This window comes from Harpia harpyja, chromosome 12 (assembly GCF_026419915.1).
Source record: "Harpia harpyja isolate bHarHar1 chromosome 12, bHarHar1 primary haplotype, whole genome shotgun sequence".
NCBI lineage: Eukaryota > Metazoa > Chordata > Aves > Accipitriformes > Accipitridae > Harpia > Harpia harpyja.
The window spans coordinates 9,502,238-9,529,503 of record NC_068951.1 but is presented as its reverse complement, the minus strand read 5'-3'; the positions used below and the strand labels follow the sequence as shown (position 1 = coordinate 9,529,503).

General features: G+C 41.5%; 1 protein-coding gene across 2 annotated transcripts in view; it reads right to left on the bottom strand.

Annotated features, from left to right (window-relative positions):
- Positions 1–22,862: 22,862 nt before the first annotated feature.
- LOC128149242 (protein spinster homolog 3-like) overlaps positions 22,863–27,266 on the bottom strand; it is a 31,151-nt gene continuing 26,747 nt past the window's right edge. For both annotated transcript variants that reach the window (XM_052804210.1, XM_052804211.1), the window contains exons 11-12: positions 24,517–24,685; positions 22,863–24,001 (exon numbers count right to left, since the gene is read on the bottom strand). In XM_052804210.1, coding sequence (XP_052660170.1) covers positions 24,518–24,685 — 168 coding nt within the window. In that variant the 3' untranslated portion in view covers positions 22,863–24,001; position 24,517. The remainder of the gene's footprint in view (positions 24,002–24,516; positions 24,686–27,266) is intronic.

Here is a 27,266-nt window from a genome sequence, read left to right as displayed (position 1 = left end):
TAATCCATTTACCATATTGCTATTAAGGATTCAACTCCAACACATGTTTCCTTTTTAGAAACAGGAAAAAGGTTCTTTTTGCCTGACATACTGTATTGGGTTTGCATGGCAAGGTTTTGGTAGCAGGGGGGCTACGGGCTTCTGTGAGAAGCTGCTAGAAGCTTCCCCCATGTCCAACAGAGCCAATGCCAGCCGGCTCCAAGACAGACCCGCCACTGGCCAAGGCCGAGCCCATCAGCAATGGTGGTAGCGCCTCTGGGATAAGATTTAAGAAGGGGGGAAAAAACCTCCGCAATTGCAGCTGGAGAGACGAGTGAGAACATGTGAGAGCAACAGCCCTGCAGACACCCAGGTCAGTGCAGAAGGAGGGGGAGGAGGTGCTCCAGGCGCCAGAGCAGAGATTCCCCTGCAGCCTGTGGGGAAGACCACGGTGAGGCAGGCTGTCCCCTGCAACCCAGGGAGGTCCACGGTGGAGCAGATATCCACCTGCAGCCTGGGGAGGACCCCACGCCGGAGCAGGTAGATGCCTGAAGGACGCTGTGACCCCGTGGGAAGCCCACGCTGGAGCAGGCTCCTGGCAGGACCTGTGACCCCGTGGAGAGAGGAGCCCACGCTGGAGCAGGTTTGCTGGCAGGACTTGTGACCCCACGGGGGACCCACGCTGGAGCAGTCTGTGCCTGAAGGACTGCAGCCTGTGGAAGGGACCCACGCTGGAGCAGTTCGTGAAGAACTGCAGCCCGGAGGAAGGACCCACATTGGAGAAGTTCATGGAGGACTGTCTGCCGTGGGAGGGACTCCATGCTGGATCAGTTCGTGAAGAACTGCAGCCCGGGGGAAGGACCCACATTGGAGAAGTTCGTGGAGGACTGTCTGCCGTGGGAGGGACTCCATGCTGGATCTGGGGAAGAGTGAGGAGTCCTGCCCCTGAGGAGGAAGGAGCGGCAGAGACAATGTGTGATGAACTGACCACAACCCCCATTCCCCATCCCCCTGCACTGCTGGCGGGGAGGAGGTAGAGAATTTGGGGGTGAAGCTGTGCCCGGGAAGAAGGGAGTGGTGGGGGGAAGGTGTTTTTAAGATTTGGTTTTATTTCTCATTATCCTACTCTGATTTGATTGGTAATAAACTAATTTCCCCAAGTCAAGTCTGTTTTGCCTGTGACGGTAATTGGTGAGTGATCTCTCCCTGTCCTTATCTCGACCCATGAGCCTTTTGTCAAATTTTCTCTCCCCTGCCCAGCTGAGGAGCGATGGAGTGGCTTTGGTGGGCACATGGCATCCAGCCAGGGCCAACCCACCACTCTTACACAAAGGAAATAAGGCCTATACAATTGTGATCCATGCATCTATTAGTATCTTTGCCCTCTGCTGCCAGAATTACCCAAATCTCTGCCAAGAGATTAGCCATTTCATCCTAGTAAAGTAGAAGGTCTGACTCTGGATGATGAAACTGGAAATGGTAACCAAAGAATACCTTATGAAATGCAACTCTACACTTTCCAACATGGCAAAATGTTAGTTCCTACCTCTGGTTTTGGAGACTGCTTGATTAGGATTCTGAGGCACACATGGGTCTGGCAGTCAGGAACATGCAAGTACCTACAAACAGCAATGGACAGTTTGTCGGCTGGTTTGGTTGGAGGTTTGGTTGTTGGTTTGGGGTTAGGTTTTTGGGGGGGGAGGTAGCAAGAGGAAAGGAGTGGGTTGCTTGTTTTCTCCACACATTTAAGTAGCAGTTGAGCACTATGAAATGGCTCAGTCAGCATTTGGTATTTGGTATCAGTTATAGGAGTGTTTTGTCCCCTTCTAAGACTGCTGTACAAGTGTGTCCATTTTGGAGTATGGACTGCCTCAGTTAGCAGGCAGGAAACAGGCACTGATGTTAGCAACAGGACTACTTAAAACTAGAATTTACCACTAGAACTAGGGCTTATGGAAGATCAAACCCAATCCATCAACAGTGGAAAACCATTTAAAATGAGAAACAAATTTCAACTGCAGTTGGAGTTGCAGAAAACAGCATATTTGCAAAACAGCTTTACATTCAGCATGATATTTTGTCCAATAAATTTGATGCCAATGAAGTGCATCTGACGTTTCTGATCCATTTTGCTTCCACACTGGAACTGCAGAGCAGGCAAAAGCAGGACTAGTTTTGGGTGCACACCTGACCAGATAAATAGGACTTCCCTCCACTTTCCATGACCTTCTCAATCTTGGGACTCCACCACAGCTGCTGACTAAGAGTGCCAGCTACTGCCAGTGGTTGAACACTGTCAGGTACTAGAAGGATTTGCACTCTCAAGGTAGTTGCTTCTCTCTTCCATAACAAAAGCAGCTTTATTTCACAACCTTCACACAGGCGCACATTTTTCTAGCAATCCAGACTGGATCTAACACCATATCCTGTATGTGACAGCACATCACCCCATTGCCAAAACACCCCTGAGACCCTCGGGTGTTATTAATGATGAACAAAGCACTGAACTTCATGTTCTTGGTTGTTAAACACTTTAGGCAGATACTGTATCACACTAGAGATGAGAGTATGTTTAACTTGTACCAGGTCACATCTTTCCCCTATTTGCAAGGCAAGATGTATGATAGAGGCATACAGCACAGATTGGTTTTGTTTGCTGGCTGACAGTGTAATATAATGTGAGCTTACACCAGTGTGGTGCAATCCTGGCAGTGCAGCCTTTCCCACAGAGAAGAGAGCAGAGGCAGGCTCAGATAAGCACATGTCAGAAGGGAGCAGGAGGTATTTCCATCTAACTTTGTTCTTTAAATGTGTTTGAAGAAGATGTAAATACCCAGTGCTCTGGAGAAGGGGAGAGTGGCCCTCCCTCCTATGACTAGATTGGCTATTCATTAGTCAGCAGGCAGCCCTCCAAAGCACACTGGTACATCCCGAGCTTTCAGCCTGCTTCCTGCTGTGCCGTCTGCTTCATTATATTTTATTCTGTTCCCTTCAGGACAGCACTCTGTCTTATTCCCTCTGAAAGCAATCTGCAAGCGATGAGCATAAGCGCTTGGGAAAGGCCTAGGTCCAAGAGTGGAGGCCAACAAGTACCATCTGCTGGGGAGCAAGAAGCACCCAAAGAGAGGAGCTGGGCTAGAGAAGTGTCCAGACATTCAGTATCAAAGCCTCATGGAAACCCCTGAGGCTCACAAACACAGATTCATAGGAAGGCAGAAGTTTAACAGTAATGGGAGGAAAGTTCAGGAGTATCTAGTTGTTCCAGCAAACTGGAAGTCATAAAGATCAAAGCAAATACTTGTTATGTGCGAGAGGAAGCATTAGTTTCACAGAAGAGCTGGGCTAAGTAAAGTCAAGCATCTCACTGTTAGCATGACAAATTAACAGCAACTCTAGATTGTCAATACTTCTAAAGGTCTCAAATTTTCCAAGGGTGATAGGGAAAAATATACCAACATCCAAACGCATCACAGAGGATTTGCAGTTAGACATCCTTTAAAGGTCATTTTCCAGAGAGCTCAATATTCCATATGCCACACTATTGAAAATACCTGGCACATACTTAGGGTAATGGAAAAGACATCTTCATAACACTTGTCGGGGCCCGAAAAGAGTAATTTAGGATGACCTCCCTCCCCTTGGCACCAACAACCAAGTTCATGATACTCCTGGACTGAATTAAGGTGAAACGACACCAGCCAACCAGTTTAACAATTTATTAATACAAAATACAAGGCATGAGGTTAGATGCAATAACTCAAGGGCAACTACTTAGCTGGACAACTCAACTAGACAAACAAGTCCCGTGCCGCATGTCTTTCACAATTTGATAAAGAGAGGAGGGGAGAAAGAGAGAGGGAGAGAGACAGACAAAGAAGATATCACCACCCGAGGATCCAGTGGCGTCCTGTTGGTCCTCTTGATTATTGGTGTCTTGGTGGTGGGGGTCCCCCCCCTAGCTCCTGATGGTACCATTTTATACAGTCCAAGTCCCAAAATCTTTGCCTGGTTCCAAGAAACTTACTGAAGTAGTCAAGGCAACGGCATGTTTGCCACATAGACTTTGGTACCCACGTGACGGTCGCATGGTGTCTCCAGTCCACTGCACATGCGGATGTGTTCTTAGGGGGTCATCGGTTGTCAGGTGCCCCCATTAAGTGCCATGACCACCAGTCAATCTTTCGTTGCACCTGTGCCATAGAGATTGTGCCAGGCTGTGTGTTCCTGTCATCAAGGTGACAGTTAACCACAGGGCTCTGCTCTGTAAACTGGTGTAGCGCTCTTGCTTGTGGTTTCCTCTGTACCAAGAAATGTTTAAGGCAAATGTCTGTGCATCTGTCCCCTACAACACTGATGCCAAATGCAACTGCTACACTCTTGATAGCATAACTCCTACACCTTCCTGTGAGAAGGCAGGGAGCAGATATCAGAAAGCTTGTAAACAGCAAAATAGGTCAGACCTATAAGCTACAGAAGTCCCAATGCTTAGTAGAAGAAAACCTGCAGTAGATAGTTATTAGATAATACAGCCCTAGAAAAAGGTGTGTTTTTTTTTCTCCAAACCACAATTAGAGGGTAGACATATTTTGAAGAGCTCTCTCTCCTAAATTGCTATTATTAACTGTATTAAAAGTGACACGAGTGTGCCTGGACAGGCAGTATTCAAGCCACTTTTGCACAGAAGGATTCCTTCTATGCAATCAACACAAACTGGAGGTTCAGTAAACTCATGACCCAGTAAATGCTGTATGAGACAGATATGAATTTCTTCTTGATTAGAGTAGAAGAGCAGGTACCAACACTTAACTGCATACACATTCCATAAAGGAGAAAGTCCCTTGTTAACTAGTTAGATACCTCCTTCTGGTGGTGCAGGGGGTAATGCATTAAATCTTGTGCTGGTGGGTCTATATACACTAGGGATTTGACCATCTGTTTTTAACTCTTTTCATTCTGCTTAAATAATCATAGAATCATTTAGGTTGGAAAAGACCTTCAAGATCACCGAGGCCAACCATCAACCATGCCCACTAAACCATGTCCTGAAGTGCCTTGTCTACGTGCTTTTTGAATACCTCCAGGGATGGTGACTCCACCACTTCCCTGGGCAGCCTGTTCCAATGCCTGACAACCCTTTCAGTAAGGAAAGTTTTCCTAATATCCAACCTAAACCTCCCCTGCCATAACTTGAGACCATTTCCTCTCGTCCTATCTCCAGCCACCTGACAGAAGAGACCAGCACCCACCTCACTACAACCCCCTTTCAGGTAGACCAATAAGACCACTCCAACAATCAGTAGCATTTGCCTCTAAGCAGGGACCCAGCAACATTAACTACATAGGAATTCAGCTTCACAAGTGCCAAGATTTGCATGTTTTCTTCCATCCTGACCCGAAATAAAATGAAGGCATTTCAATGCCAACAAAGCAGCCCCAACCCAGAGTAGCCACTTAGCTACTACCTAGGGTACTGTACAGAAAATCCTGGTTCAAACTTGTGCTATTTGTCTTCTTGACTGTAGATTGGACCCTACATCCACTTTGGGCAGGGGCTGAGACTAGCTTTCACCCATGAGTTAATCTCAGAAACTTAAAACCAAAAAAAAAAAAAATTAAAGAAAAAAGTTTTTGTTAAAGACAAATCCACAAGAATGATGTGCTGAACTGTGCTCTGGAATGTCAGACCTTCCCTTCCTGGGCAGAGCTTCTGAATATCATTGAAGATGCCTGAAATCTAATTTTTTTTTTTTTTGTTAAATTAATCAGATGCTTTCCAGGAAATCACATTTAAAGCTGATGTCAGGCAATGGAATTGTTTGGACTGCTTCGGAAGCAGCCTCATGGAGTAGCGTCCAACATTTTTCAGTAAGCAGTAATAGGTATTACACGAGAGCTCAGGATAGAAATCAGTTCTCTTTCATGCGATCTCATTTCCCTCATGAACAAAGCCTTTATTTAACAAAGCATTGGAATTGGTTCAATCCTGCAGCAGCACTACTGACTTACTGTGTAAAGAGAAGCTGCTGCAGAGAGAACAAGTCAATTAAAGAAAAAGGAAGCTGCACTGCAATCTTTCAGAGAGATTTTATGGTTACAACAAAGTTAAATCAAGAAATTAATCCAATTCTCATTTGCACTGTTTGCCAACAAAAGCTTACACATGACACGGAACAGTCTCTTCACTTTTTAACTGTCTGGAATGCAAATTTCATTTTTATTTTCTCTTTTGAGGGATCAGTCTAACATTAGAGGAAGACTGCAAAAGTCTTCAATGTTTTTAATTCACTGCTATTACCCTTTCACTAGTGGTATACTGAGGCACCAACTTGGGTTAAATACCCTTCAATGCCAGGTACTGGGTGCACTCCTAGAAACAAGACAGTGCTACTTCTCTGCTTCCCAAAACAGCTTATACTTCACCACCAGATAAGCCGTCAGTTACCTTCCTGTGCACCGGCGATCGCTACAAGACATTCCAGCTCCCCTCAGCAGCCAGAGGTTTGACGGCAGCAGTGAATTTTCAGCAAGTAATAGAGAAAGTTGAATAAACAACACACCCCAGAGTGCACTTTCACTGTGGCCATAACTCTTTGCACATACAGAAGTTAGAGTGCGCCCAGACTCATCCGAGATTGCTCAGTGCTGTTCTCACACAGCTTGTTTCAAATTGTTTCTGGAGTTCAAAGAAAAGTCTGATGAGTAAGAAGCAGTCTACACGTTGACAGCTCAATCAGAACATGCTTTGCATGGTGTGAACTTAGCAAGATAGGTACCAGCACCCTTCACCCCAATCTGAATTAATATGCCATTGCAGACTTCAGTCAGGTAAGGATGCCTAACTCATTTCAAGAGCCATCAGCTTAACAGGAGGCACACTTGTTTTGCCCTGCTTTTGAAACCAATGCAAATGTGACCAGTAGGGAGTTGTCAAATCTCCAATACTTAATTTCTAGCACTATGATAAGAGTCAAAATTAAGCTGGATGCAGGGCAAAGCAATTAAAAACATGACTCGGGAATGGTCCTACTTGCATCTGCCTCAGGCACCTTTATCTGCTACAGAAACACGTTAGCGTTGTCCCTGCAGGATTCAGAGGACTAGCGACCCACCTCAGCAATGCATGATTCGAGACTTTGACATTGCAAAAGCCACACGAATCCTAAAGGGAATCTTTTCATTCATCCTGATGGCATTCACTGCGGGGATCATCGCTAGAAACACAAATGAGATGAGCATCGGTGTAGTGACAAAGTTTGTAACAGAGTCTAATGGCTCTACACTGCCTACCTGCTAGGGAAACAGCTCTACTACCTGTATTCACTGCCTGATGATAGCAGTGGTTTTCAGTCTTTTTTTAATCTACACAATTGTTAAAATTCACTTTTCAGCATTTACTTGACATAAATTGTAGGAGAAGCTTGGGTTTGTTGCAACCAGGTAGCTTACATGGAGATTGAAGATGGAGAGGCAACAAGGTCTAGCAATAGTGCTGTGGCCTCCTGTTAGACACAAAATGATCTTTCTGTTCAATATGCTGAACAATGTGTAGAATATTCACATAGGTTGTCCATGGCAGAACCAAAACTGGAAATCCATCTCTGGCAACTATCTGGAAAGGACCTGCCTTACATAAACCATAAGAGACTCTACAGTTGAAGTCCTTTCTACTAAAGCAGCGTATCAGACCTCTTTGCAAACTCTAGGCAGGCGTAATGCCTCTGAACAGGAAGCATTATCTTTCTCCAGTAGGCGAGAAAAACACAATAAACTTGGTAGCTTGTCTTAAACCCCGCGCCCAGGAATCCTGGATTCTAGTGCATTTCCTCAGCCAGCCAGCAGCATCATCTTCTCTCCTGTTGTTAAATGACAGCACATATAGAGCAGCGTGCATCAGCTGGCATATGGGTGAAATATTGTGGAAAAGCTGGCTTCAAGTCCTTTTTCAAGATGGAGTAGAAAACAGCACAATCTCCAGTTATCTGTTATTATTCATTATTAAGAGAAAAAAAGAGTCTTAGATTGATAGCTTATGTAGCGAGACATATACAAAACTAAAGTAGCCGTCATGCGGCAGCTATTTCATCTTATTCTCTGCAACCTGCTCTGCCAGTTAATCTCAATGCAGTCAGCAGAAGGCAGTACATATAACAGCCACTTCATTATGCTCTAGAATGGGAAAGTACGTGCAAGCTGCTTGTATAGCTTCTCCAGCCTTTTTGCCCAGCTGCACAGAGGATCCACAGCTTACAGAGCTGGGAAACGTCCTATTTTCTTTTTACGTTATTCAATTCATTACCTAACCTTCAAGGACCTTGCTGTCACTCATAAGCAAAAGCATTTTGATGTGCGCATGCTTTGTTACAGAAAATTATGCTCAGAGCAAGTGTCTGGTAAATCACGGGGGGTGGGGGGGAAGTTATCTCCATGAGAAGAGATTCCCAAGCCGCCACAAGCAGCCCGTCAATTATTAGAGAAGTACTTTGGGGAGGAAACATAGTTAAACAAAGGCTGTACCATATGTAGTGTGCAGTGCGTTCAGCTGTGTGATGTATTCTCATTTAGATAATGTCACTTACAGCACAAGTTCAACAAGATGTTACAGAAAACGGGCTTGTCAGCCAAAGAAGGATTTCAGGCAGTATCCTAATTCTTGAACACAGTCTATTGACAGTGATCTACAGCTGACAGGCAAGCTCCCCAGCAGATGGGAAACTGGCAGGCTGTTTTGATAGCTGTAGTCCAAGGAAGTTTGCCACCGAAAACTCTGACGGTTCTACAGCAGCATAGACAAACTAAATACACAAACTGTAAATATAATTAAAAGGACTAGAAGGATTGGTTATCAAGGGAGAACTAGAAGGGTTTGAAAGGTATATGTGGAAATATTTGGGCTAACACATAGGAGTTGTATGACAACATTAAAATACGAGAATGATGAGTATCAGGAAAAGAATAAATTTATGGTGAAATCCACAAGGCTGTTTACTAAAGCTACAGATACACTTAACTAAGATAATTAAAAGCTATAAGCAGACACGACATTTAAGGAAAAAGATTATAGGAAACAATCTGGCATCAGCAAAGAATAAGTGATCCAATATAGTTTTCGTGACTAAATCTTGCAAAGGACACACAGCAGACCACAGATACAATATGCACATACACGCACACAGTTGCTATCTCTCCCCGTTTACTTGGGTTCTACATTTTTAGGTCTTTTGATTCAACACCAATATTGTCATTTCTCATATGATATTAGGACTTGTCTTCTCAGAGTGAACATTTAGTTTTGTCTATCAGGAAGACATACTCAAACCTCCATGTGTGCCAGCCGCAGAGAGGCCTGGAGCAGCCTACTCTTGAAGGTCAGATCACCCATGCTGTCACGGGTGTCCGTATGACCAGGCAGGCAGCACTTGCACAGCGCAGCAGCTGTGGTTTGACCCCCGTTGCAGATGAATGGGTCAGCACGGCAGGCACTCACGCTGCTCTGCAAAACCAAAGGCAGTGACAAGGCACATTCAGTCAGGCTATTTACAGATAGGGATATTGTCAGTTAAAGTAAGTAGATGACAAAAAATGCTCTGCACGGAGTTTACTCTTTCAGCCGACAAATGGCAAAACTGACTGTGTGTCCATTCAAGGTGCATATTAATTTTCCTCTTCGTTGTACTACTCATTAGGTATTACTTTTACACTAGGCATAAAGAGAACATAACTGAGAGTAACAGCGATGTCTGACTCCAAGCCCCTCTCTGAGACCCCTGCAAGCAAGGACAAAGAGAGCACTCAGTTTGATGGGGGACAGAAACCAGCAACACTCCTAGGGGTGTAAAGGCCATACACGAGCCAGTGCACTCTTCTTGCATAAACACCAGTAAGGTCACCTCCCAAACATGACAGACAGCTGTACATTTTGTCTTCAGATTTGCATTCCAAGTGAAGTAGTCACAGGCCAACAACTCACTCAAAGCATAGTTAACAGACAAAAACTTACCAACATCATCCCTAAGATTCTCTTCTATAGTCGGCAGTCTTCTTACAGCTTGAGAGATACATTTCCCAAAGGATGCTTTATCTTTCTTCCCTCCCAGGACTGTTCTTTGTTCCATAATGCTTCATACACCTTCTCTCTCATATAGCTAGCTGAGAGCTTGAAGCTGTTTGACTTTCAATTTCTCTACAGATACAGAAATCTGTCTTAATACTTCAGGTTTTTTTGGTGTATTTAAAATCAGCCTTGAGCATCCCAATGCATACCTGTTGCTGGAGACTCTAGTTAGTGATATCCTGAGCTTGACAAACCAGAAATGCTACCTAAACAAAGCAGCATTGAAGTATTTGTCATTTACAATAAAACATTTATTGCTAAGGGAGACATACAAACAGAAAATAACTGAGAAGCCTAGCTAAAAGAACTATGAGTTCTTACAAGACTTAGAAAACTACCTGTACTTGGGACAAGACTGAAGTAAGCTTGCAGTGGTCTAATTTAAAATAAGAGAGAACACATGGTTGCTATTAAAGGAGTAATCAGCATAATTAAAGTCACCTGTAACATTTAGAGCATTTGTAAACTAGAAGATAAGGACATCTGAGCATGATGTACCTTTATAAAACATTAGCAAAGTTAATATCTGACAAGATTATGTGTTTGATAAACTTTTAAAATAGGAGTAATGCAAGTGCAACATAAAGTGATTGATAAAGATACACTAAATATGGGCAAAGTACATAGCCCAAGATGTAGTTTACAAGTATGTAAAATATGTAATTTATGTATCAAAAGCTACTCTTCTGGTTTCAGTGGTTTTCCTGCAAAGAGATCAATGTTGAATACCCATCTCCTACTAAATCAAAGAGATTAGGATTCTGAAATGGTTAGGGTGTGGATGTTAGTAACAGGAGTTTAACATCCCTCTTCTGGTTTCTGCTGTACAAACATAATGTAACATTATTAATTTTCATGGAACTTTTTGGAGGTGAAATGTAATTAAATGACATATTTACCTGCATTGCCTAGCAGCACTCTGAATGACTGTTTCAAGGAGAAGTATTGTAATAAATGCACTGCTACCCCTGAGTTTGTCTCTCAGTGGGAGCTTCTCAGTGACACAGAGAATTTAGAGTTGCCACTCGAGCCGTGTTAGGTCAGGAGTTAAACCAGGACTTTATCACATGGGTGAGTAATTCCTACCTTGGAGAGAGACAGACAGACAGACTTACATAATGAAGTTAAAATAACACCACCCTTGGCTTGCTAGGAGTATGTAGTTTTTTCACCCCCTCTTAGCCAGTTTAGTGTCTTCTCTTTAAAAGCAGGTGGATAGATTTTTCCTTTGCCTCTTATCAGTACAAGTCTCTTCACTGCCGAGCAGATCAAGACTCTTATTTTTTAAACCAGTGTGCTCAGTGAACACCCTCTGCTTGGTTTGGCAAGTCTCCCTGCATGCGTGATTGTTTAGTCTTGACAGACTGAGACACACTCCAGCCACCTATGGAAATGAATCTTCATTCATATTTCATCTTTCCATTTAAGTAATTCCCTTGCTACTTCAGGTTACTATATTTATTTTTAAAAGTAATCAACACGTGTCCTTTATTGTATGTTTTATCCTGTAATACAGAAAATGGGCTTGTTGCCACTGAAGCTCTACAAAAGTACTTCTAAAGCTGATTTTCACTGGATTAGAGTTGTTAGAAGCAGGAGCTGTGTCTGGCCAACAGACACTTTTCTGTGTTTCCCTATGTCCCTTCTGCTGTCAGAGAAAGACAGATGGCCTTCTGAGCACCATGTAAAACTCAAGTAAGAGCGTGCTTCTCTCAAGCTCCAACCATTTGGAAGCAACGGTCAAGACTCAGTTCCCTCCGCCTCTTCCCCCAATTAATAAGTGACCAGATTTTCCAAACTACTCTGCACATCCTGTAGGATAACCCGTAGGATAACCTGTAGGATAATCCTGTAGGAACACTGGCAAAAAGTGTAACAATCCCAGCTGAAGATACAAAATATTTTGGAAAACTCAGCATTTCTTTAGGTAGCTCCCAGGGATTGTGCAATGAGTTTTCCAGTGGTTAAGTCCGTATACTCCTGACGCGTTAGATTAATTTAAAGTGAGATCTTGCACCTTGTCTGACCAGCCCATGACAATATAAAACAATTTAATGTTAGTCTCAAACTGTACATCATTGTTGTGTATCAGCATTTTTTGCAGATATTAACAGAAAATCTTGCTTTCACTGAAGTTTTGGCAGCATCTTCAATCAGGGGAGACAACAGAGTAATTTTATCAGATCAGACCAGTGAAAAACTGGTATTTTGCCTCCATCAGGGACCAGCCTGGGTTATTTCAGGAAAAAATGCAAGAAACACCCTAAGAAACTTGAAAGTTCCTTTAAAAAGTTTTTCATCTCATGGATTCTTTTCTTGTTTCCCACCAAAACCTTTGGAAATGTTTCTTTGTAGTTAACTCCCAGTACTGCTGGTACATCAGAAGGTATCCAGTGGTCTTCTCTTTTGGTTTTATTTTGGTGGTGGGAAATGCTTTGCTTCAAGAAATCTTACAATAGTTTTGAACAACAGAGTTCCACAAGACAGTTGGGCAAGGACAAAATAAACAGCTTTCATTTTAACTTCATAGCCTTCTGTGATTTCATGCTCTCGTGATTCCTTCATCTTTTACTGTGAAGGAGGGTGGGTGAAACCCGTAAAACACATCATCTTTATTGAGAGAGAGCAGTGAAGTTTTAGAGAATCTTTTTCTATCAGGCACTGCATAAATGCAGCCCTTTCACTCTTGTCTTATTTGTCTCCTCTTCAGAGCAAGTGCTCACAACCATTCCCAAAGTACCTCTTCTGAATAATTTTGGCATTTGAGTGATGCACACAGATTTGTCACGTGCCATATCTTGGGTGAGGGGGTACAGATGTATCTTACTGCTACAGCTATTCCACTGGCTCAAGTCCAGCTATCTTCTTAGTACTGTATTTTGTGTATATATATATATATGTTAAGCATCCGACTGCAATATTTTATGTACCCGTAAAATTATGATGCAACCAGTAACAGAAACTTATTCAACAATGCCGTGATTTTATAAACAGACCTAAATTGTCTCCAAACTTACTACACCATTTTAAAAAGGAGTGTCACAGACATCATACTTTTTAAAAGACAAACGCAGCCTGGGGTTATCGCAAGGTGTGAAGTAAAACAATGTTTGGATAGCAATTATAACGTTCTTCACGGTTACATATAAATATCACAGGAATACAAATTACTTTGATCTAAGGAAAAAGCAGTGCAGTATTCCAGATAGACTTTAGCAGAAATTTGTTTCATGAAAAGCTTCATTAGCCTGAGTCGTTTTACATCACATTAGCTTCAGACACTCTGGTTTAGCATATGTTTACTTTCTTCCACTCTTACATTCCTTCCTCATCTGTCAAATCCTTCCTGAATGCTTTTTCTATACACTATCATTAGCTTCCATCACCACCTGTTGCACACTACACCATTAAAAGATGCTGATTCAGAAAATACTTCATCTGGCACTAAAGATTCCCTCTAAGAGGAAGGCCGAAAGCAGGATTCAACTTGGCTACAGAAAATTAATTTTTCTAAAATTTAAATTTACATACTATGCTAGACAGAATTCCTCTTCACATCCTTCATGATACAGGATCTAGTAAACAAAAGTTGGTGAAACTTCCACATCCCCTAGTTACAGAGATCACTACACTCAAGAGACAGAGGCCATCAAGTCTTTGTCCTGGAATTCCTGTGTGAAAGCCAATAGCTTTCTATCTACATCTTTTAATCAGACATTTGGCAGTCCCTTTTCTCCTTTTTGTGGATCCCTACCATCTGCCTCTAGTCCTATCATCTCTCCTTTGACTCTCCCATCTTCAGCTTTCTTTCTGTTACAGTCCTGGCTTTGTGTGCCATTTCCTACTTTTAAGTTATGGCACTAAGCATGTTTAAATTCCTGCCAATTAAAACTGCAGAGCAGTGAGCCCTCCTGAGAAAACTCACCTGTTTTCTGCTGGTTTAGGCTATAAGAACTGAGCATTTGAAAGCTTTACTTCAGTCTCTGTGAAGAGCTGATCTTGAAGATGGCACTCCCTGTTGGCCCTTTGCTGACCCACATTCCCCTGCTCTGGTGGCTGTTATTTCAAAGCCTTTCAGAACGGTCGTCTCCACAACTCCACTCTGAGCAAAGGTAGCAAGTAAATATGGTGAGGTGGTCTCATGAAGCAACCTGTGTGGAAGACGTGTGGCTTCACTCACTCCCCTGTGAGGCTGATAGGCTTCAGGTTCCCTACATGGCTGTTTTGTACATTCAGAATTGTCAGAACAAACTTTTTCTTTTTTTTTTTTTAAGATGAAAAAGAGAAAGTGAAGAAGTCTGGAGGAAAGTCAGCACTTAAATGCTGTGAAATAACCATGGCTTATGTACTCCATCTTAACTCATTGTGGGACATTTTTCTAGTTCTAAAAGGGATAGCAAGATAATTGAAATCTCACCTGCTCTGGCAACACTATCAGTGAATACCATTGGGAACATTTTAAATTAGCATTTTAATTACCATCATCTACTTTGGAGCCCTCCTAAAATCTTTCTAAACAGATCTGTGCAAAGAGCGCCTTACTACTACATGAAAATGCAAGGCTGGATGATAGTTTCTTTGGGTTTCCATCCCTACCAATGCATCAGTCAATTTGCTGCAGTGGATGGGCAGTAACACTCAGTTACTCTTCTAATCTCCATTAGGAATAGTGCTGTAAAACCAAGGGCAAAACTGCAAGGGACAAGCCTAAAGGACACTGTAAACCCATCTGTGGTTGCTGCAACAATGTGAGCTCTGGATACTCATCAGAGGGAAGCACTAAGCACTAGCAGGGAACATACCAGCCTAAGAGTTAAGACAGTCAAGTTCAAATCCCAGCTGTACCTTGACCAATACACTTTTATTACCATTAAAAAAACCACAGATGACAGTGATCCCTCTTAGTGAAATACTACTCAGTTGGGGTTTTTTTGGCTAGTTACATGTGAACTGAGTGTTATATTCTTCCCTCCTTCCCATTTCATTCTTTTTTAAACAGACATGATCTCTTAAGGTGGGAGAAAACTTCAATACTGGTGCCAAAGTCCTCTTGTCAGTCTTTTCAGAAGCTGAGAGAACTACTGGCACTAGCCCAGGAAGAGCAACAAAGAACAGTACAAGTTTGGATAGCAGCTAGACTTGCAAACCTAACAGCAATGCAAAGTAAACCAAACATGAAATAAAATGATGATTGACAGAGATATGATGACTTTACTGCTGGAAATGAAAGTGCTATGAATAATTAGCCACCTCTGACCCAGGAAAACATTGACTTCATTTGCAGCACAAAACTGATTGCAGATGGTATTGGGGAGCAGAATCAAGCTATTCACTGTGCTTTCCCCTCATCAGAAAAATTCATTTCCTCTCTACTGTTGAGCAATGAAATATACCCGATTGGATCTGTTGAGACGACTTTACATGGAAGATTTGGAATGAAGAATTAAAGAGCCCATGGGGTGATGCTGAAGGTAATCCTATTAAAACAGTGGGCTAGAGGGGAAAATGCACATATATCTTCTATTTTAATAAAGAATTAAAATAAATCCCTTAAAGGAACAAATTTATTCAGACATTTCTTTGAAATCCTGGTGTCATTGTTGCTGAATGGGATGCTGGATACCAGTGCACGAACAAGGACATTTCTCATTCCCTACTGCTCCTCTTGTTCGTTCCCATTACTGCTCACCTCTTCCTACACTGCCAGCTGCTTCCTGCCATCCTGCTCCACTGCTTCTCTGCTCGCCTGCCAGCCCTCTCTCCATCTGACTAATGTCCTTGCCGAGTGCCAGTTCTTGTCCAGCCTTGTCTGCTGATAGGTCTCACCTCCACACGGATGACAGCTTCATTTTGGGCTCTCAGCACTCCCTCGCCACTGCAATATATTTCCCATAGCCATGACTCCAAGGCTTAAGAGAGAGAAAAAGCAAGGATACCTTCTGACAGTAGGCTGAGATACCAGTCACCTGTGTGCTCTTGTCAACACCTTTACCTTTCCTCAGCTGACTTCAGAAGAGTGAGGCATCTCAGACTGGAAAGAAGCCTGAAGATAAAGAATAACATTGTCCCTCATTATCCCTTGCCACAACCTTTGGCTAGTGGAGGATAGGAAGGAGCAAAGCCTGACTGGGAAGAAAATACAAACAGCTCAAACTGTCTCTCTGGCAATCTCCATTGCCTTCAGCATGTACGTGTTTGACATATGCAGGTATTCATTGGAAATCAGATACTATAGCCCCTCTGCTGAATGCTGCCTCAGGACAAATGAGTTATACCGCTGGCTCTCCAGGGCCATTAGAAATAAAGTCTCGAGGCTAGGAGGAGGAGGAGGCATTTGGATCCTTTTCTTGCACCTCCACAGCATCATTGGTGGGCAGACATTTCTCACATCAGGAAGAAAAATAGGCACCTTAAAGTAGGCAGCTCAGCTTGGTTTTAAGGCAAGTTTGCAACACTCAAGAAGCTAAATGTACTTACTTGTAGTTAAAGAAGTCTGCTCTGGAATTGTTGGGATCACAAAAAAGCCAATTACTTGTTGAAGCAGACCCATCCTGTGGCCACACCTCTTCTCTGGGCAGTTACAAGCTCCCTACTAGACCTCTCTCTTTACTTAAACAAGCTATTCTTTTTTGGTTAAACATTTGCTTTTTATGGAACAAGAGCAGATGTAAATCTTTCCCCTTTCATCCCATACCTTGCCCTTAAAAAAAGATAAAAGTTCTGTAATAAAGTTGGCAAGTCCAGGCAACCCCAGTAAGCATGAAAATTTTCTTCTCCCCCAGACACAGATAACTGGCTTCCTTCAAAGCCACCGATGTCTATGCCTCAGTCCTGTTGTTTCTGTCAGTCTCACCCTTTCCAGTACCACTTTGAGCCTCTGGTGAAGTGCAGCAAAGAACATTAGTCATCACACTAAATCAGGAGACACAGATCCCCTAAGACAACATGACAGTGTTTAACAATACAAACTAAATTTACAGGAGAAAGCAGCTGGTATGAGAGTAACTGCATCTGCTTCACTACCAATGTTCTCCCACTTGCATGCGCTTAGCGGAGATGATGATGAATCACATTTAATCACATGCTATTAGAGGAGGATCAGACCACACAGTGTGACCGGGTTAATAGGTTGGAGATATGCATATCTGATGCCCAATTAAAATAATTCTAAAAATAGAACTGCAATTTTCTTTAGGAGCTATGCCTCCTCACTTTACAGATCAGGCAAGCAGCTCTGTCTTCTGTGACTTCCAGGCAAACAAAGGGCCAAAGGAAAATAATTCCCTTGCTCAGGAGCTTACCATGCAATTCCCATTGAATTATTCTAGGTTACCCAGATTAATTGGAAGGGCTACTAAGAGAGACTGCTGGCTTGCAGAGGCTTTTGTGGTACAAATCAGATCATGAACATAATTTTCTAGGATAAGATATTGCTTAAACACTATCTAGCTGCCATTAACCATCCTCTAGGTTAACCATCTCTAGTCATTCCTAATACAAAAAACAGACTAATATGTTTACTGTAAAAAGAACTGGATTGCTTAACCAGCATTTTTCATCAATCACCTCTCCTCTTCACCTCTATGCTCATACTCACATACCTCTCTTACATCATACCACAAGGCTGTCTTCCTGCAATGCTCTTAAAAATCAGAGATGGTGAGTCTGTTCCTTTACACTGAGATCTGCATTTTATTCCACTACCAGATGAATCCACAGAGTTATCCAAATGGGTTGAAGAAACATCTCTTCACCCGGTTTTACTGAGGAAATATTCTCCACAAGAACTCAGGTGTCCTTTTTCACTTCATGTCCTCTTTTACTACAGCTCTGTCTGCTCCCAGCTCTGACATACCAGTTCCAGTGACATCTCCTCTGCAGTGGGTTGTCAATACCACAAAGAACAAGTTCATTCACTGAAAACGTAAACTATAAAGGCAAAAAGCTATGAAGAAGTTAACAGTTGCAATATCTACCAGACTGAAGATTAAGAAGTACTTGCAGACCTGCATTTCTTTAAGTGATGTTTTCATTTAGCAGGATAGAGAGAGTTCTGAAAAAAATGCCTACAACCAAGATTTCAAAAATTAGGTGCCTAAGATTAGGCTCCTAAACCCATAATTAATTCTTTAAGTAAATGGCCTGATTTTCTTGAGTGTTGAACACACAGCTGCTCAGGCCGCCTTCATTAGGAACAGAAGGATGCAAGGCTCTGAAAAAAAGGAACGAGGAAAGAAAAAAAGTCAGGCCACTTACTAGGGTACATTATGGTGGAATTAAATAGCGAGCTTGAAGTCAGGACTTTCAGAAACGGTTACCTTCATCCTTTTTACATCAGTTTCAAGTCTACTGCCCAACACATTAAATACTGGAAAGAAAATTATACCTGCATACATGAATGCATACATTTAGCTTTCAATTCCACTTAAAAGCATTTTTCATAATAATATAGAAAAATGTTAACTGTAGGAAAAAAACCATCACAGTATATGAGCAGATAAAGTCGGATCTTAGTACCACAATATGAGCTAAGTCCTGTACAGGCCAGATTTGTTCATTGTATATAATCCTGATTTTACGGAGACAGTGTACATTTCTCGAGCCCTGCCCTAGCTCCATTGGCAGGGTTAGGCCTACTGGGATTCAGTCCCATTCCAAATCTGTGTACATTTAACAGTGCAATCACAAAGGAACTTTCTGCAATGGGATTTGACAGCACTTACATTAATCTCTCAAAATTACAGCTATTTTATTACTGCAGGATACGTAGTCAATTTACATACTAATAACAAAACTGTTATGAAAACATTAAATTACACAAAATGAGATCAACACAATTTTGGTTAGCTACACCACATTAGGATCAAAAGTCTTTTCATATCAACCTTTGTTTCCCTTATAAATAAAAAGCTTTCTAAGAACTTTTCCAAGGCTTTATTGGATTACAATGAAGATAATTATAGAACTGAGATGAACCCAGTGGCTCTCTTGTAATGGAATACAGCCAGTTCCAGCTACTTGAATGCCAGCACAACTTGGCAGGGACCCACAGACATTGTTCTTTCATCACTTTTTTTTGCCTATCTCAAGGGAGGAGGTCTCCAGGTCCCAGGCACCCTCACAGGCAGCAGTAAATAGCAGTATTGCAGGCAGGGTAGGAGAACCCAGTACTCGAAGGAGGCCTGAAAAGTGAACAATGTTTGCAAAACAGCAGAAGTATCTCTGAAGAAAACTTTTGCCATAAAGGTTTTGGGATAATGGAGGATTTTTAGGTTTCTTAGTTATTTCAGAATTTATTTCAACAGACACTGCATCTGCATTTTTATGTGAGGAGGGGAAGGCAAAAATCAGAGATGATGGATTGACTGCTAAGAAAAAACTAATGTCAGCTACAGCATGGCTTTGGCTGATCTGGCCTTTCTATAGTCGTATTATGCTATTGTCAGGCAGACAGTGTGTACTTCTTTTAGCTTACTTTCCAAACAGGAATCAGTTAATTATTCTACAGATTCTAAACTAAGAGGACATATATACCTAATGATAAAGGCACTAGGTGAATCTCTAGTCACTAGACAATGGAGGGAATACAAGGAAAGACAAGTGCAGGAGAGATGAGCAAGACAGAATTCAGCCAATGATTCTGCAATAGAATAGTAGGGGGCAAACTGCCAATTTTTCATTGATGGAGTACTGACACAGGCTACCTATGAATGTGCTAAAGTCTTCAGTGGAAGTTAGGAATGAGTTAGTAAAACAGCTATCAGGGTTGGTACTGTCACAACAGATCCAGTCTTGGGACAGGTCCCTCAGAATGACAGCAGAAACCCTGAGCCTTTTTTCTGAAGCTAAATGATGCTTTTGACACTCACAGCTATGTCAGTAGCATTATAAAGGATCACAGCTGTTCTGCAAAATATTTTGCAAAAGACAATTCAGCTGCACAAGTGCTTAGGGCAAAGAGGAATAAAACACAAGATCTTCTTAGAAGAGAGCAGCCTAGACAGAATATATAAATCTGTAGCCTGGTAAGCTGTGGTCTGCCATCTGCACACCTTCAGCCACAGTACAGAAAGATTTCTTAGGTGCTGCGAAACCTCTTTCAGAAGCAGTGCACAGGGTTACTTGTTTGGGAAGGAGAGGGGGAGGGAGAGAAAAAGTTACATGAAACATCTTTGACAATTAAAATTCTGCTGATAGCAATCTCACACAACATCACTGGTGGAAGGAATCACTCTGGAGAAACAGTTACAGACCATGGTACTGTTGCATCTTAGACATGTCCTGGCCACTTGATGCCTTTACAGGCATTTAGCAGAAGCTTGAAATAATCATGACTCTGAAGGCAATTTTTATGCCAAGCAGAATTCTAAAACTTGTTTAAAAAAGTATCCACATAAACAGCACTAAGGTCAGTACTAATCACCTGTCCTTGCTTTGGGGAATGAGAGAAGGGGAGGAAAAGATCAAAATCATTACCTGAATGGACTTATAAAATCACACATTTTGGAGCTGTTCCAAAGGGCCTCTTACCCACTATTTTGGTTGGAAAGAGCAAAGAAGAAATGTTAAAGGTAGGAGGAGAATATACGAACAGTTACAGAAAATACAAGTTTTGTGAACTTGTTCAATTGTCATTCATTTGATGCAAGGGACAGATTCCAAGCAGGTTGCATGCTGCAGAACAAACTGTCTCAATAACAAGCAGCTTCCAGCAGCAGCTCCTTCCAACCTAGATAGAGCAGCAAATTTAATAACTTCTTTAAGCCCCCTGCTTTTTTCTTACTTCTACTCAGTTGGAACCATAGAAAACAACAGGTATTTCACCTGATGCCTAAGGAGAACTTTTGTTCCTTTGCTGGCCGTGTGACAGGACTCTGTGACTTTCTCTAATACAGGTTTTTGATGGCATGCAAAAAGTGTAATGTCTTAGCTACCATGCACAACAAACCCCTCTAGCATAAAGAAACTTGTGTTAACACCTCAGTGCAGAATTTGGTGCCTCCTGCTAGAAGAAAATTCAAGACATGTAGAAAATTTTAAGAAATTCTACTCCTTTTACATGTCCTAGTGAGGAAGTTTTATCTTTATTTAAGACACAGGGCCAAACAGATGATGAAAACAGTTTCCCTGCTTTGGAGGCAGAGCCTCCCAGGGCTGTTTCACACAGACACTGCACCTTTGCATAACATCTAAGTCAGCAGTTCTCAGCAAGACAGAGGACAGTGCAGCTCCAGGGAGGCCCAGGCACAGCTCAGAGCATCCAACCTCCAGGCTTGGATGTTAGTCTTGCTAAAATGCAGGAAAAAAAATCAACAAAAATAAAAGTCCTCTCCCGTTACATTACAAAGAAAAGAGAGAAGCATTTGAAAAAATAGAATTGAACTAGTCAGCATGATCCTGCTAATTTCTAGGCACTGACTTTCACAAAGGAGGTTAAGAGTAGGAGTAGGAATGAGTTTGTCATGGACTTCATGTACCATCTACAGAACAGCATTTGGCATCTCTTGCTCATATGTCAAATGCATGCCTTCGCAGTATTCCAGATACAGGTCCTGATTTTTTTTTCCCTAAGACGAATTTAATGCTGACTTAACAAAAGTGATAAATAGATCATCTGTTTACAGGGCAAATCATGAACATACCAATAGAGAAGTACTATCAAGCTGCTAAAATCCTACCATAGCTGAATATGGGAAAAATTATTCTCAAGATCTTGGCCTGTCTGCCTGAATTACAAGGAACAAGCTGTGGTGTTGGGGGCATCTGGTTTGCAGCTGTCAATGATTTTAGCAATTGCAAACTTTATCTCTAGAGTTTGGCAACAGAGGTAGAATCTTGTGATTCTATTACTGATCCTCAGAGCTCTGTAAATCCAAGCTCAACACATTTCATAGTATCAGGTTACCTTGTAAAATGAATTCTTTACCAAACCCAAATCATTACCTAATACCAATATTCGCAGACAATTTCAGAATTAGGCTGTACATAATATACATGTCTATATACTGTGTACAAGAGACTTGAAGCACAATGCAAATCTTTATGGCAGTACGCTTATATGCAGCTTCTGAGAAGTTCTGATAAAATACTAAGGAAGGACCTGGCACTGTTTTCACCAGCAAATATCATAGAATTAAACAAAATCAAAATAATTTTATGGCCTCAAATACTGATGTGCACTTGTCACAGAACTCTTCCATCAGTTTCTGGGCATAAAGTGATGTAACAGTAAATGGTATCTAGTGAAGGTACTGCTGTACAATACATTGCATTGGTGAATTTAACCTCATCTCAGAATTTAACTTTTCGACAAAGTAGCTGGTTGCCAGAACCGTGTGGATATCATCAAACAGTGTGGTACAGTAACAGTGTACCAGATGAATCTCAGGCTCTTGCAAGTCCAACCTCAAGTGTGCAGTGAGTTGAGAAGGCCTTAGAGAATGTTTTTAGACCTCCCAAATTCATCCTACAATGAGGCATTGGTGCAAAGTGAATTGTTCTCCCTCTAGCTGGAAGACAAATGCTACAAATTTCACCAGGTCTGCCGAACATAAGCAAGAGGTTTCAAACCAAACATTGCTACCAGGCAGCTTAAAAAATAGCCTGAAAAATGTTAAGACAAACACTTAGGACCTCTACAAGCTGGTGCATCCATATCCAATAGTAAAAACCCCTTGTTGGACATGGGTTCTCTGGCACCACATGAATTTCCAAAAAGTCAGTGGTATAATGGTTTTGGCTAGTTTTTACTACCAGAAAAAGTTGCTCAGTCTTTCAGAATACCAACTTTTATTTTAATTATTACAACAATTATTACACTTTTACTGAGTATCACAAAAAAGTTTCTCTATTATTTCTCATAATGGCATAAGCTCTGCCCAAATTTCACTACCTGGGTTTAAGTCAGGTTTCAGAACAGATTTTTTTTTAAATGAGGGAGGTAGAGGGAGAAACAAAAATCTGCAGTTGCTGAATTATTCCATTTATAATAACATTTGATGTTCACAGTCATTACAGGAATATTTTGCTTTATGATCCTTATGATTTACTCAGAGAATCAGGCAAGATTCGTAATACTTCACAGTTCACTTGCTAATGTCTTCCTCAGGCTTTGACTTTAAAGTGCTGCTGGGAACTACACCACATCAAACAATGAAAGCTGGCTACACTAATCATGTCCTGTTTGGCACCTGGCATGATATTATGACAACAGATACCGCATCCAAAGTCTTATGCACTTCAGAGATAAGAGCTTAAATGGATAGTTATATTTAAGTGGTTCTACAGCTACTACTGTTCACTCATGAGAGGAGATACTTACCCAAGGCCTGAGGATATGCTGAAGAGCCTCAAAGGATTAGAAAGAGGCCGTTAACATATTACATATAAAATGATCACAACCCTCCACTCTTGAATCTGACACTGACTTTGATAGTTTCTGCTTTTGGTCATTTCAGACAACTGAAAACACTTTTTGTACTATCTACATTTTCCAAATTCTACAGGCAAATATTATCCTGCTGAGAATTCATAGGCCTCCCTTCCTAATCTCCATGAGACATTCTGCCTTAAATGCTACTGTCTTGCTTAGGTTAGCAGTTGTGCCTGTGACAGCTCTATACACTACCTTCTGGAGCTCCCCAGCTCCACAGAATACTTGTGTGTGTTTTGCAGATGGGGGAGGGTTGCCATATGCCAATGCAGTAGCAATTTTTGACTCACAGTCGAAAGCATCCAAAAAAGTCAGTATGCAGGATTTTCTGCCATATGGAGGAATTGTTATTTGGCCTTTTCTCTAGCTGTATCTCATTAAGCAAAAAGGAAAGAAAAAGGGGAGGACATTCTTTTCTTCTTTGCAAATGTTGCCCCCGAGTTCATCTTCATTTGAAAGACAGCATTCATTTCTGGTACCTAGAAAACCAAGCCAGAGCAGAAGGAAGTTGTAAGAATCTAGGTGATTGAGGACAGTGTTCTGTCCAATTCAACAAGTTTTCTTTAAGTCTTTTACGCTTTGCATATGACTTCTTTCAGGGAAGAGGGAGCAGTATTACAGAGAGCTAGGACTGGTTCTACTCAGCTCAGAAAGACCAGAGTAGAAAAAGAACTGCACCTTCCATGAAATCTGTAGTAGTGCATTACAGTAAAGCTATTTTTATTACCTCCATATACTGCAGCATTTTGAAGGTGTCACTAATAGCACTTCCCTGATCCTTGTGTGTTCTGCAGTCTGCTTTGCTCAATATGGGAGGTTTGTTTCATCTGAGACTTTGCTGGGATTTTGCCTTTATTTTTTTTATAGAAACTAATGTGGTACTAACATAATGCAGACATTTGTGTTTTAACTTTACAGAGCCGATATCATGGCTAGTGTACTAACAGGAAAGCAATCAGATACAGGTTTAAAAGTTATAAAGATATATATAAACCTCAAAGCCTCTCCGCTTCTTTACGATCTTCCTCAATGTAGAAAGATGTCAGGAGGAAAAAACCTCCTCCAAAGACACCAACAAAAGCACACACGATAAAGCTGTACTGCATGCTCCAGAAACTCCACTGGAATGAGTAAGCATTCTTGGCCTGGATAGCATTGGAGATCTAGGGAGTGAACAAGGCTGTCATTAATCTGGGATAACATCATTCTCCTCTCTTGGTTTAAACAGATTGTTTACAGTGTGGTCCTTGAAAAGAATAAAATTAGGCAGATAGGGTCAAAAAGTCTGCTACCAGAGTTTGTCAAACCCAGTACCCAATACAGCTGTACTTCACTGCTGTCCAGCTTCCATTTGGTGCAGGAAGCTTATGTTCTTTTATACCTTCAGTGCCTCCGGTCACAAGAGTAGGAAATACTGCAACCAATATTTGTAACGTTTGGCAAACATTAACTCATTTTACCATTTTCTAGCCCATCTCCAGATAGCTAGCACAGAACAGACATTTGGCAATGACATTTATCATTTCTTGATGTTATTCGATAACTTTATACCTTCCTAATCAGCATCAAATGGACAGAAACAGGGGGTTAGCATCAATACAGGCACAAGCAGCAACACTCATTAAAAAGGGAAGAGGTGGAAATTCATTTGAGACAAGAGTGGAGTCTACTTTTGAGCCAAAAGGCATTTGAGGAGTCATGGAGTGACATTATGGGGAACTGGGAAGAAGATACCAAGCAGCTGCTTTTTGCACTGCCTGGAGGATGAGGTTGTAAAAGCTAAATTATACACATGGATTTTATTTTTGTAGACAGAAAGAAAAGCTGATTTCAAGAAACTCAAGAAGATACAACACTTAACCCAGGAACTTAAAATCTCTTCTTAGCATAAACAAAAAGATGAATGTTGAATACAGTCATTTTTATTCCCACATTTGTTCTTAATGGTTAGAATATGCTATGTGACTTGAAATACACAAATATGAGACTCTTCAACCTTCGCTGGGTTTAGTATGATTTTTTATGACAGTTTAGGCAGATAAGAGCATGATCAAGTGTAAATGGGCACTTACGGACCACAGTAAGCATAACAGCCAAAATAGAAACCTAATGCATTTAATTTTAAAATGCTTAATAAGAAAATCCCTGGAGTGCAGGGGGAAGAAAAACAGACTCTGAAAAAGACTATTCCCTGACTCTCCAGACAGTTTTTAAGCTAAAGGGCTAGCTGAAGCAGGTTAGCAAACAATAGCAAGACATGAATGCAGAAGATTCAGTATTTAATCAACAGTGGACATGGGCAGCACTGGTATATTGGTTCAAAGAAGCATTCCAGAAGACGATGTTGTGCTCATTGCATAGGACCCCACTTGGACATATAGCAGTTTTATTCCTGGATTTATTGTCTCTGTTCTTTGCAAAGTTGCAAGGTTACCTGAGGTTAATCTCATCTGGATAAGCTTTTTTTGTCTTCACACTTTTCGATTAGCTGCTATTTAAGGCAACTGCATGCAAGGTACTGCATAAGAAGTATTCTGCACACAGTTACTAGCAGGATGCAGCAGCACATCCAGCAGGAAGCCTCAATTCTGTCTGTGCCTCAAAGATGGCAAATAACAGTGGGTAAGAGATACAAACATTTTCATCTTTCAGGCAGGAAGCATAAATCAATAGAAGAGTCAAAGGGAGAATGCACAAGACATATTTCAGCTTCTAAGATACCTCCCATTTTTGCATATCATATCAGCCATTTTTCATGACACAGAGATGTCAGTTATTATGTTCCCCCATGCATACAGCCAAATCGGTGCGAGGCCAGTAGTTTCCTAATACACACCAATGAGCAAAGTGGCCTCTTCATTTGCCAAAAAAAGAGAGCCAGCAGGAGGAATCTCTCAGTGAGAGAGGGCTGTCTTCTCTGTCAGACAGATTGCACAGTTGAGACTCCAGTTTTCACCCAGTTGAGAACAAGGGGAATCTCCTGTCTGGCTGGACCAGCAGCAGCTGCACCTTCAGGCACAGCACACTTAAGACATTTCTGTCTGGCCCTGTCTAACCCTAACACTGTTAACATGTGACAAAGAAAGAACAGATATACCTGAGGTGAACTTCTGAAAATAAACTTCCATATAAACAAAACTTTAAAACAACAACAACAACTCACTCTGTATCCCATGTCCAGTAAAGCAGAAAAATCAAAGTGGGTGATTGGTTAGCTACTGTGTGCAGAATTACTGTGTGTTAAATAAAAAATAATGAAGGAGGGAAACAACACTGACAGATATCATCCACTGGAACTAAACCAGTTGACCTGCAAGGAGAAAACAGTACTAGGCTACTTTGTCCAGAAGCACCTAAGGTCAAGTAAATGTAGGAAGGGCAGAGAAATAAGTTCTCAAGCAATACGGGAATCCAAGGTTAAGGTACTTTGAGGCCAGAGCTTTGAATGCCAAATAGTATCAAAAGGCAACCATTGCAGTCACTCTTGTTCTGATTTTCAAGAGAGTATTGACTAATAGCAAGATTTCAAACCTTAAGATTTTAACTAAGAGTTTTAGGTTTCAAGATGTAAAATGGTATTTGATTAATTTCCATGAAACTCCTCACAAACTTAGCAGAAAGTGCTTAAATCCAAGTACAAAAATGTATCCCTTGAAAAATTTATGAGTTTGCAAATTTAAAATCAAAATAAATTTTTACACACTGCATGGAACTACTCACACCTACAGGTATAGGATTATATTC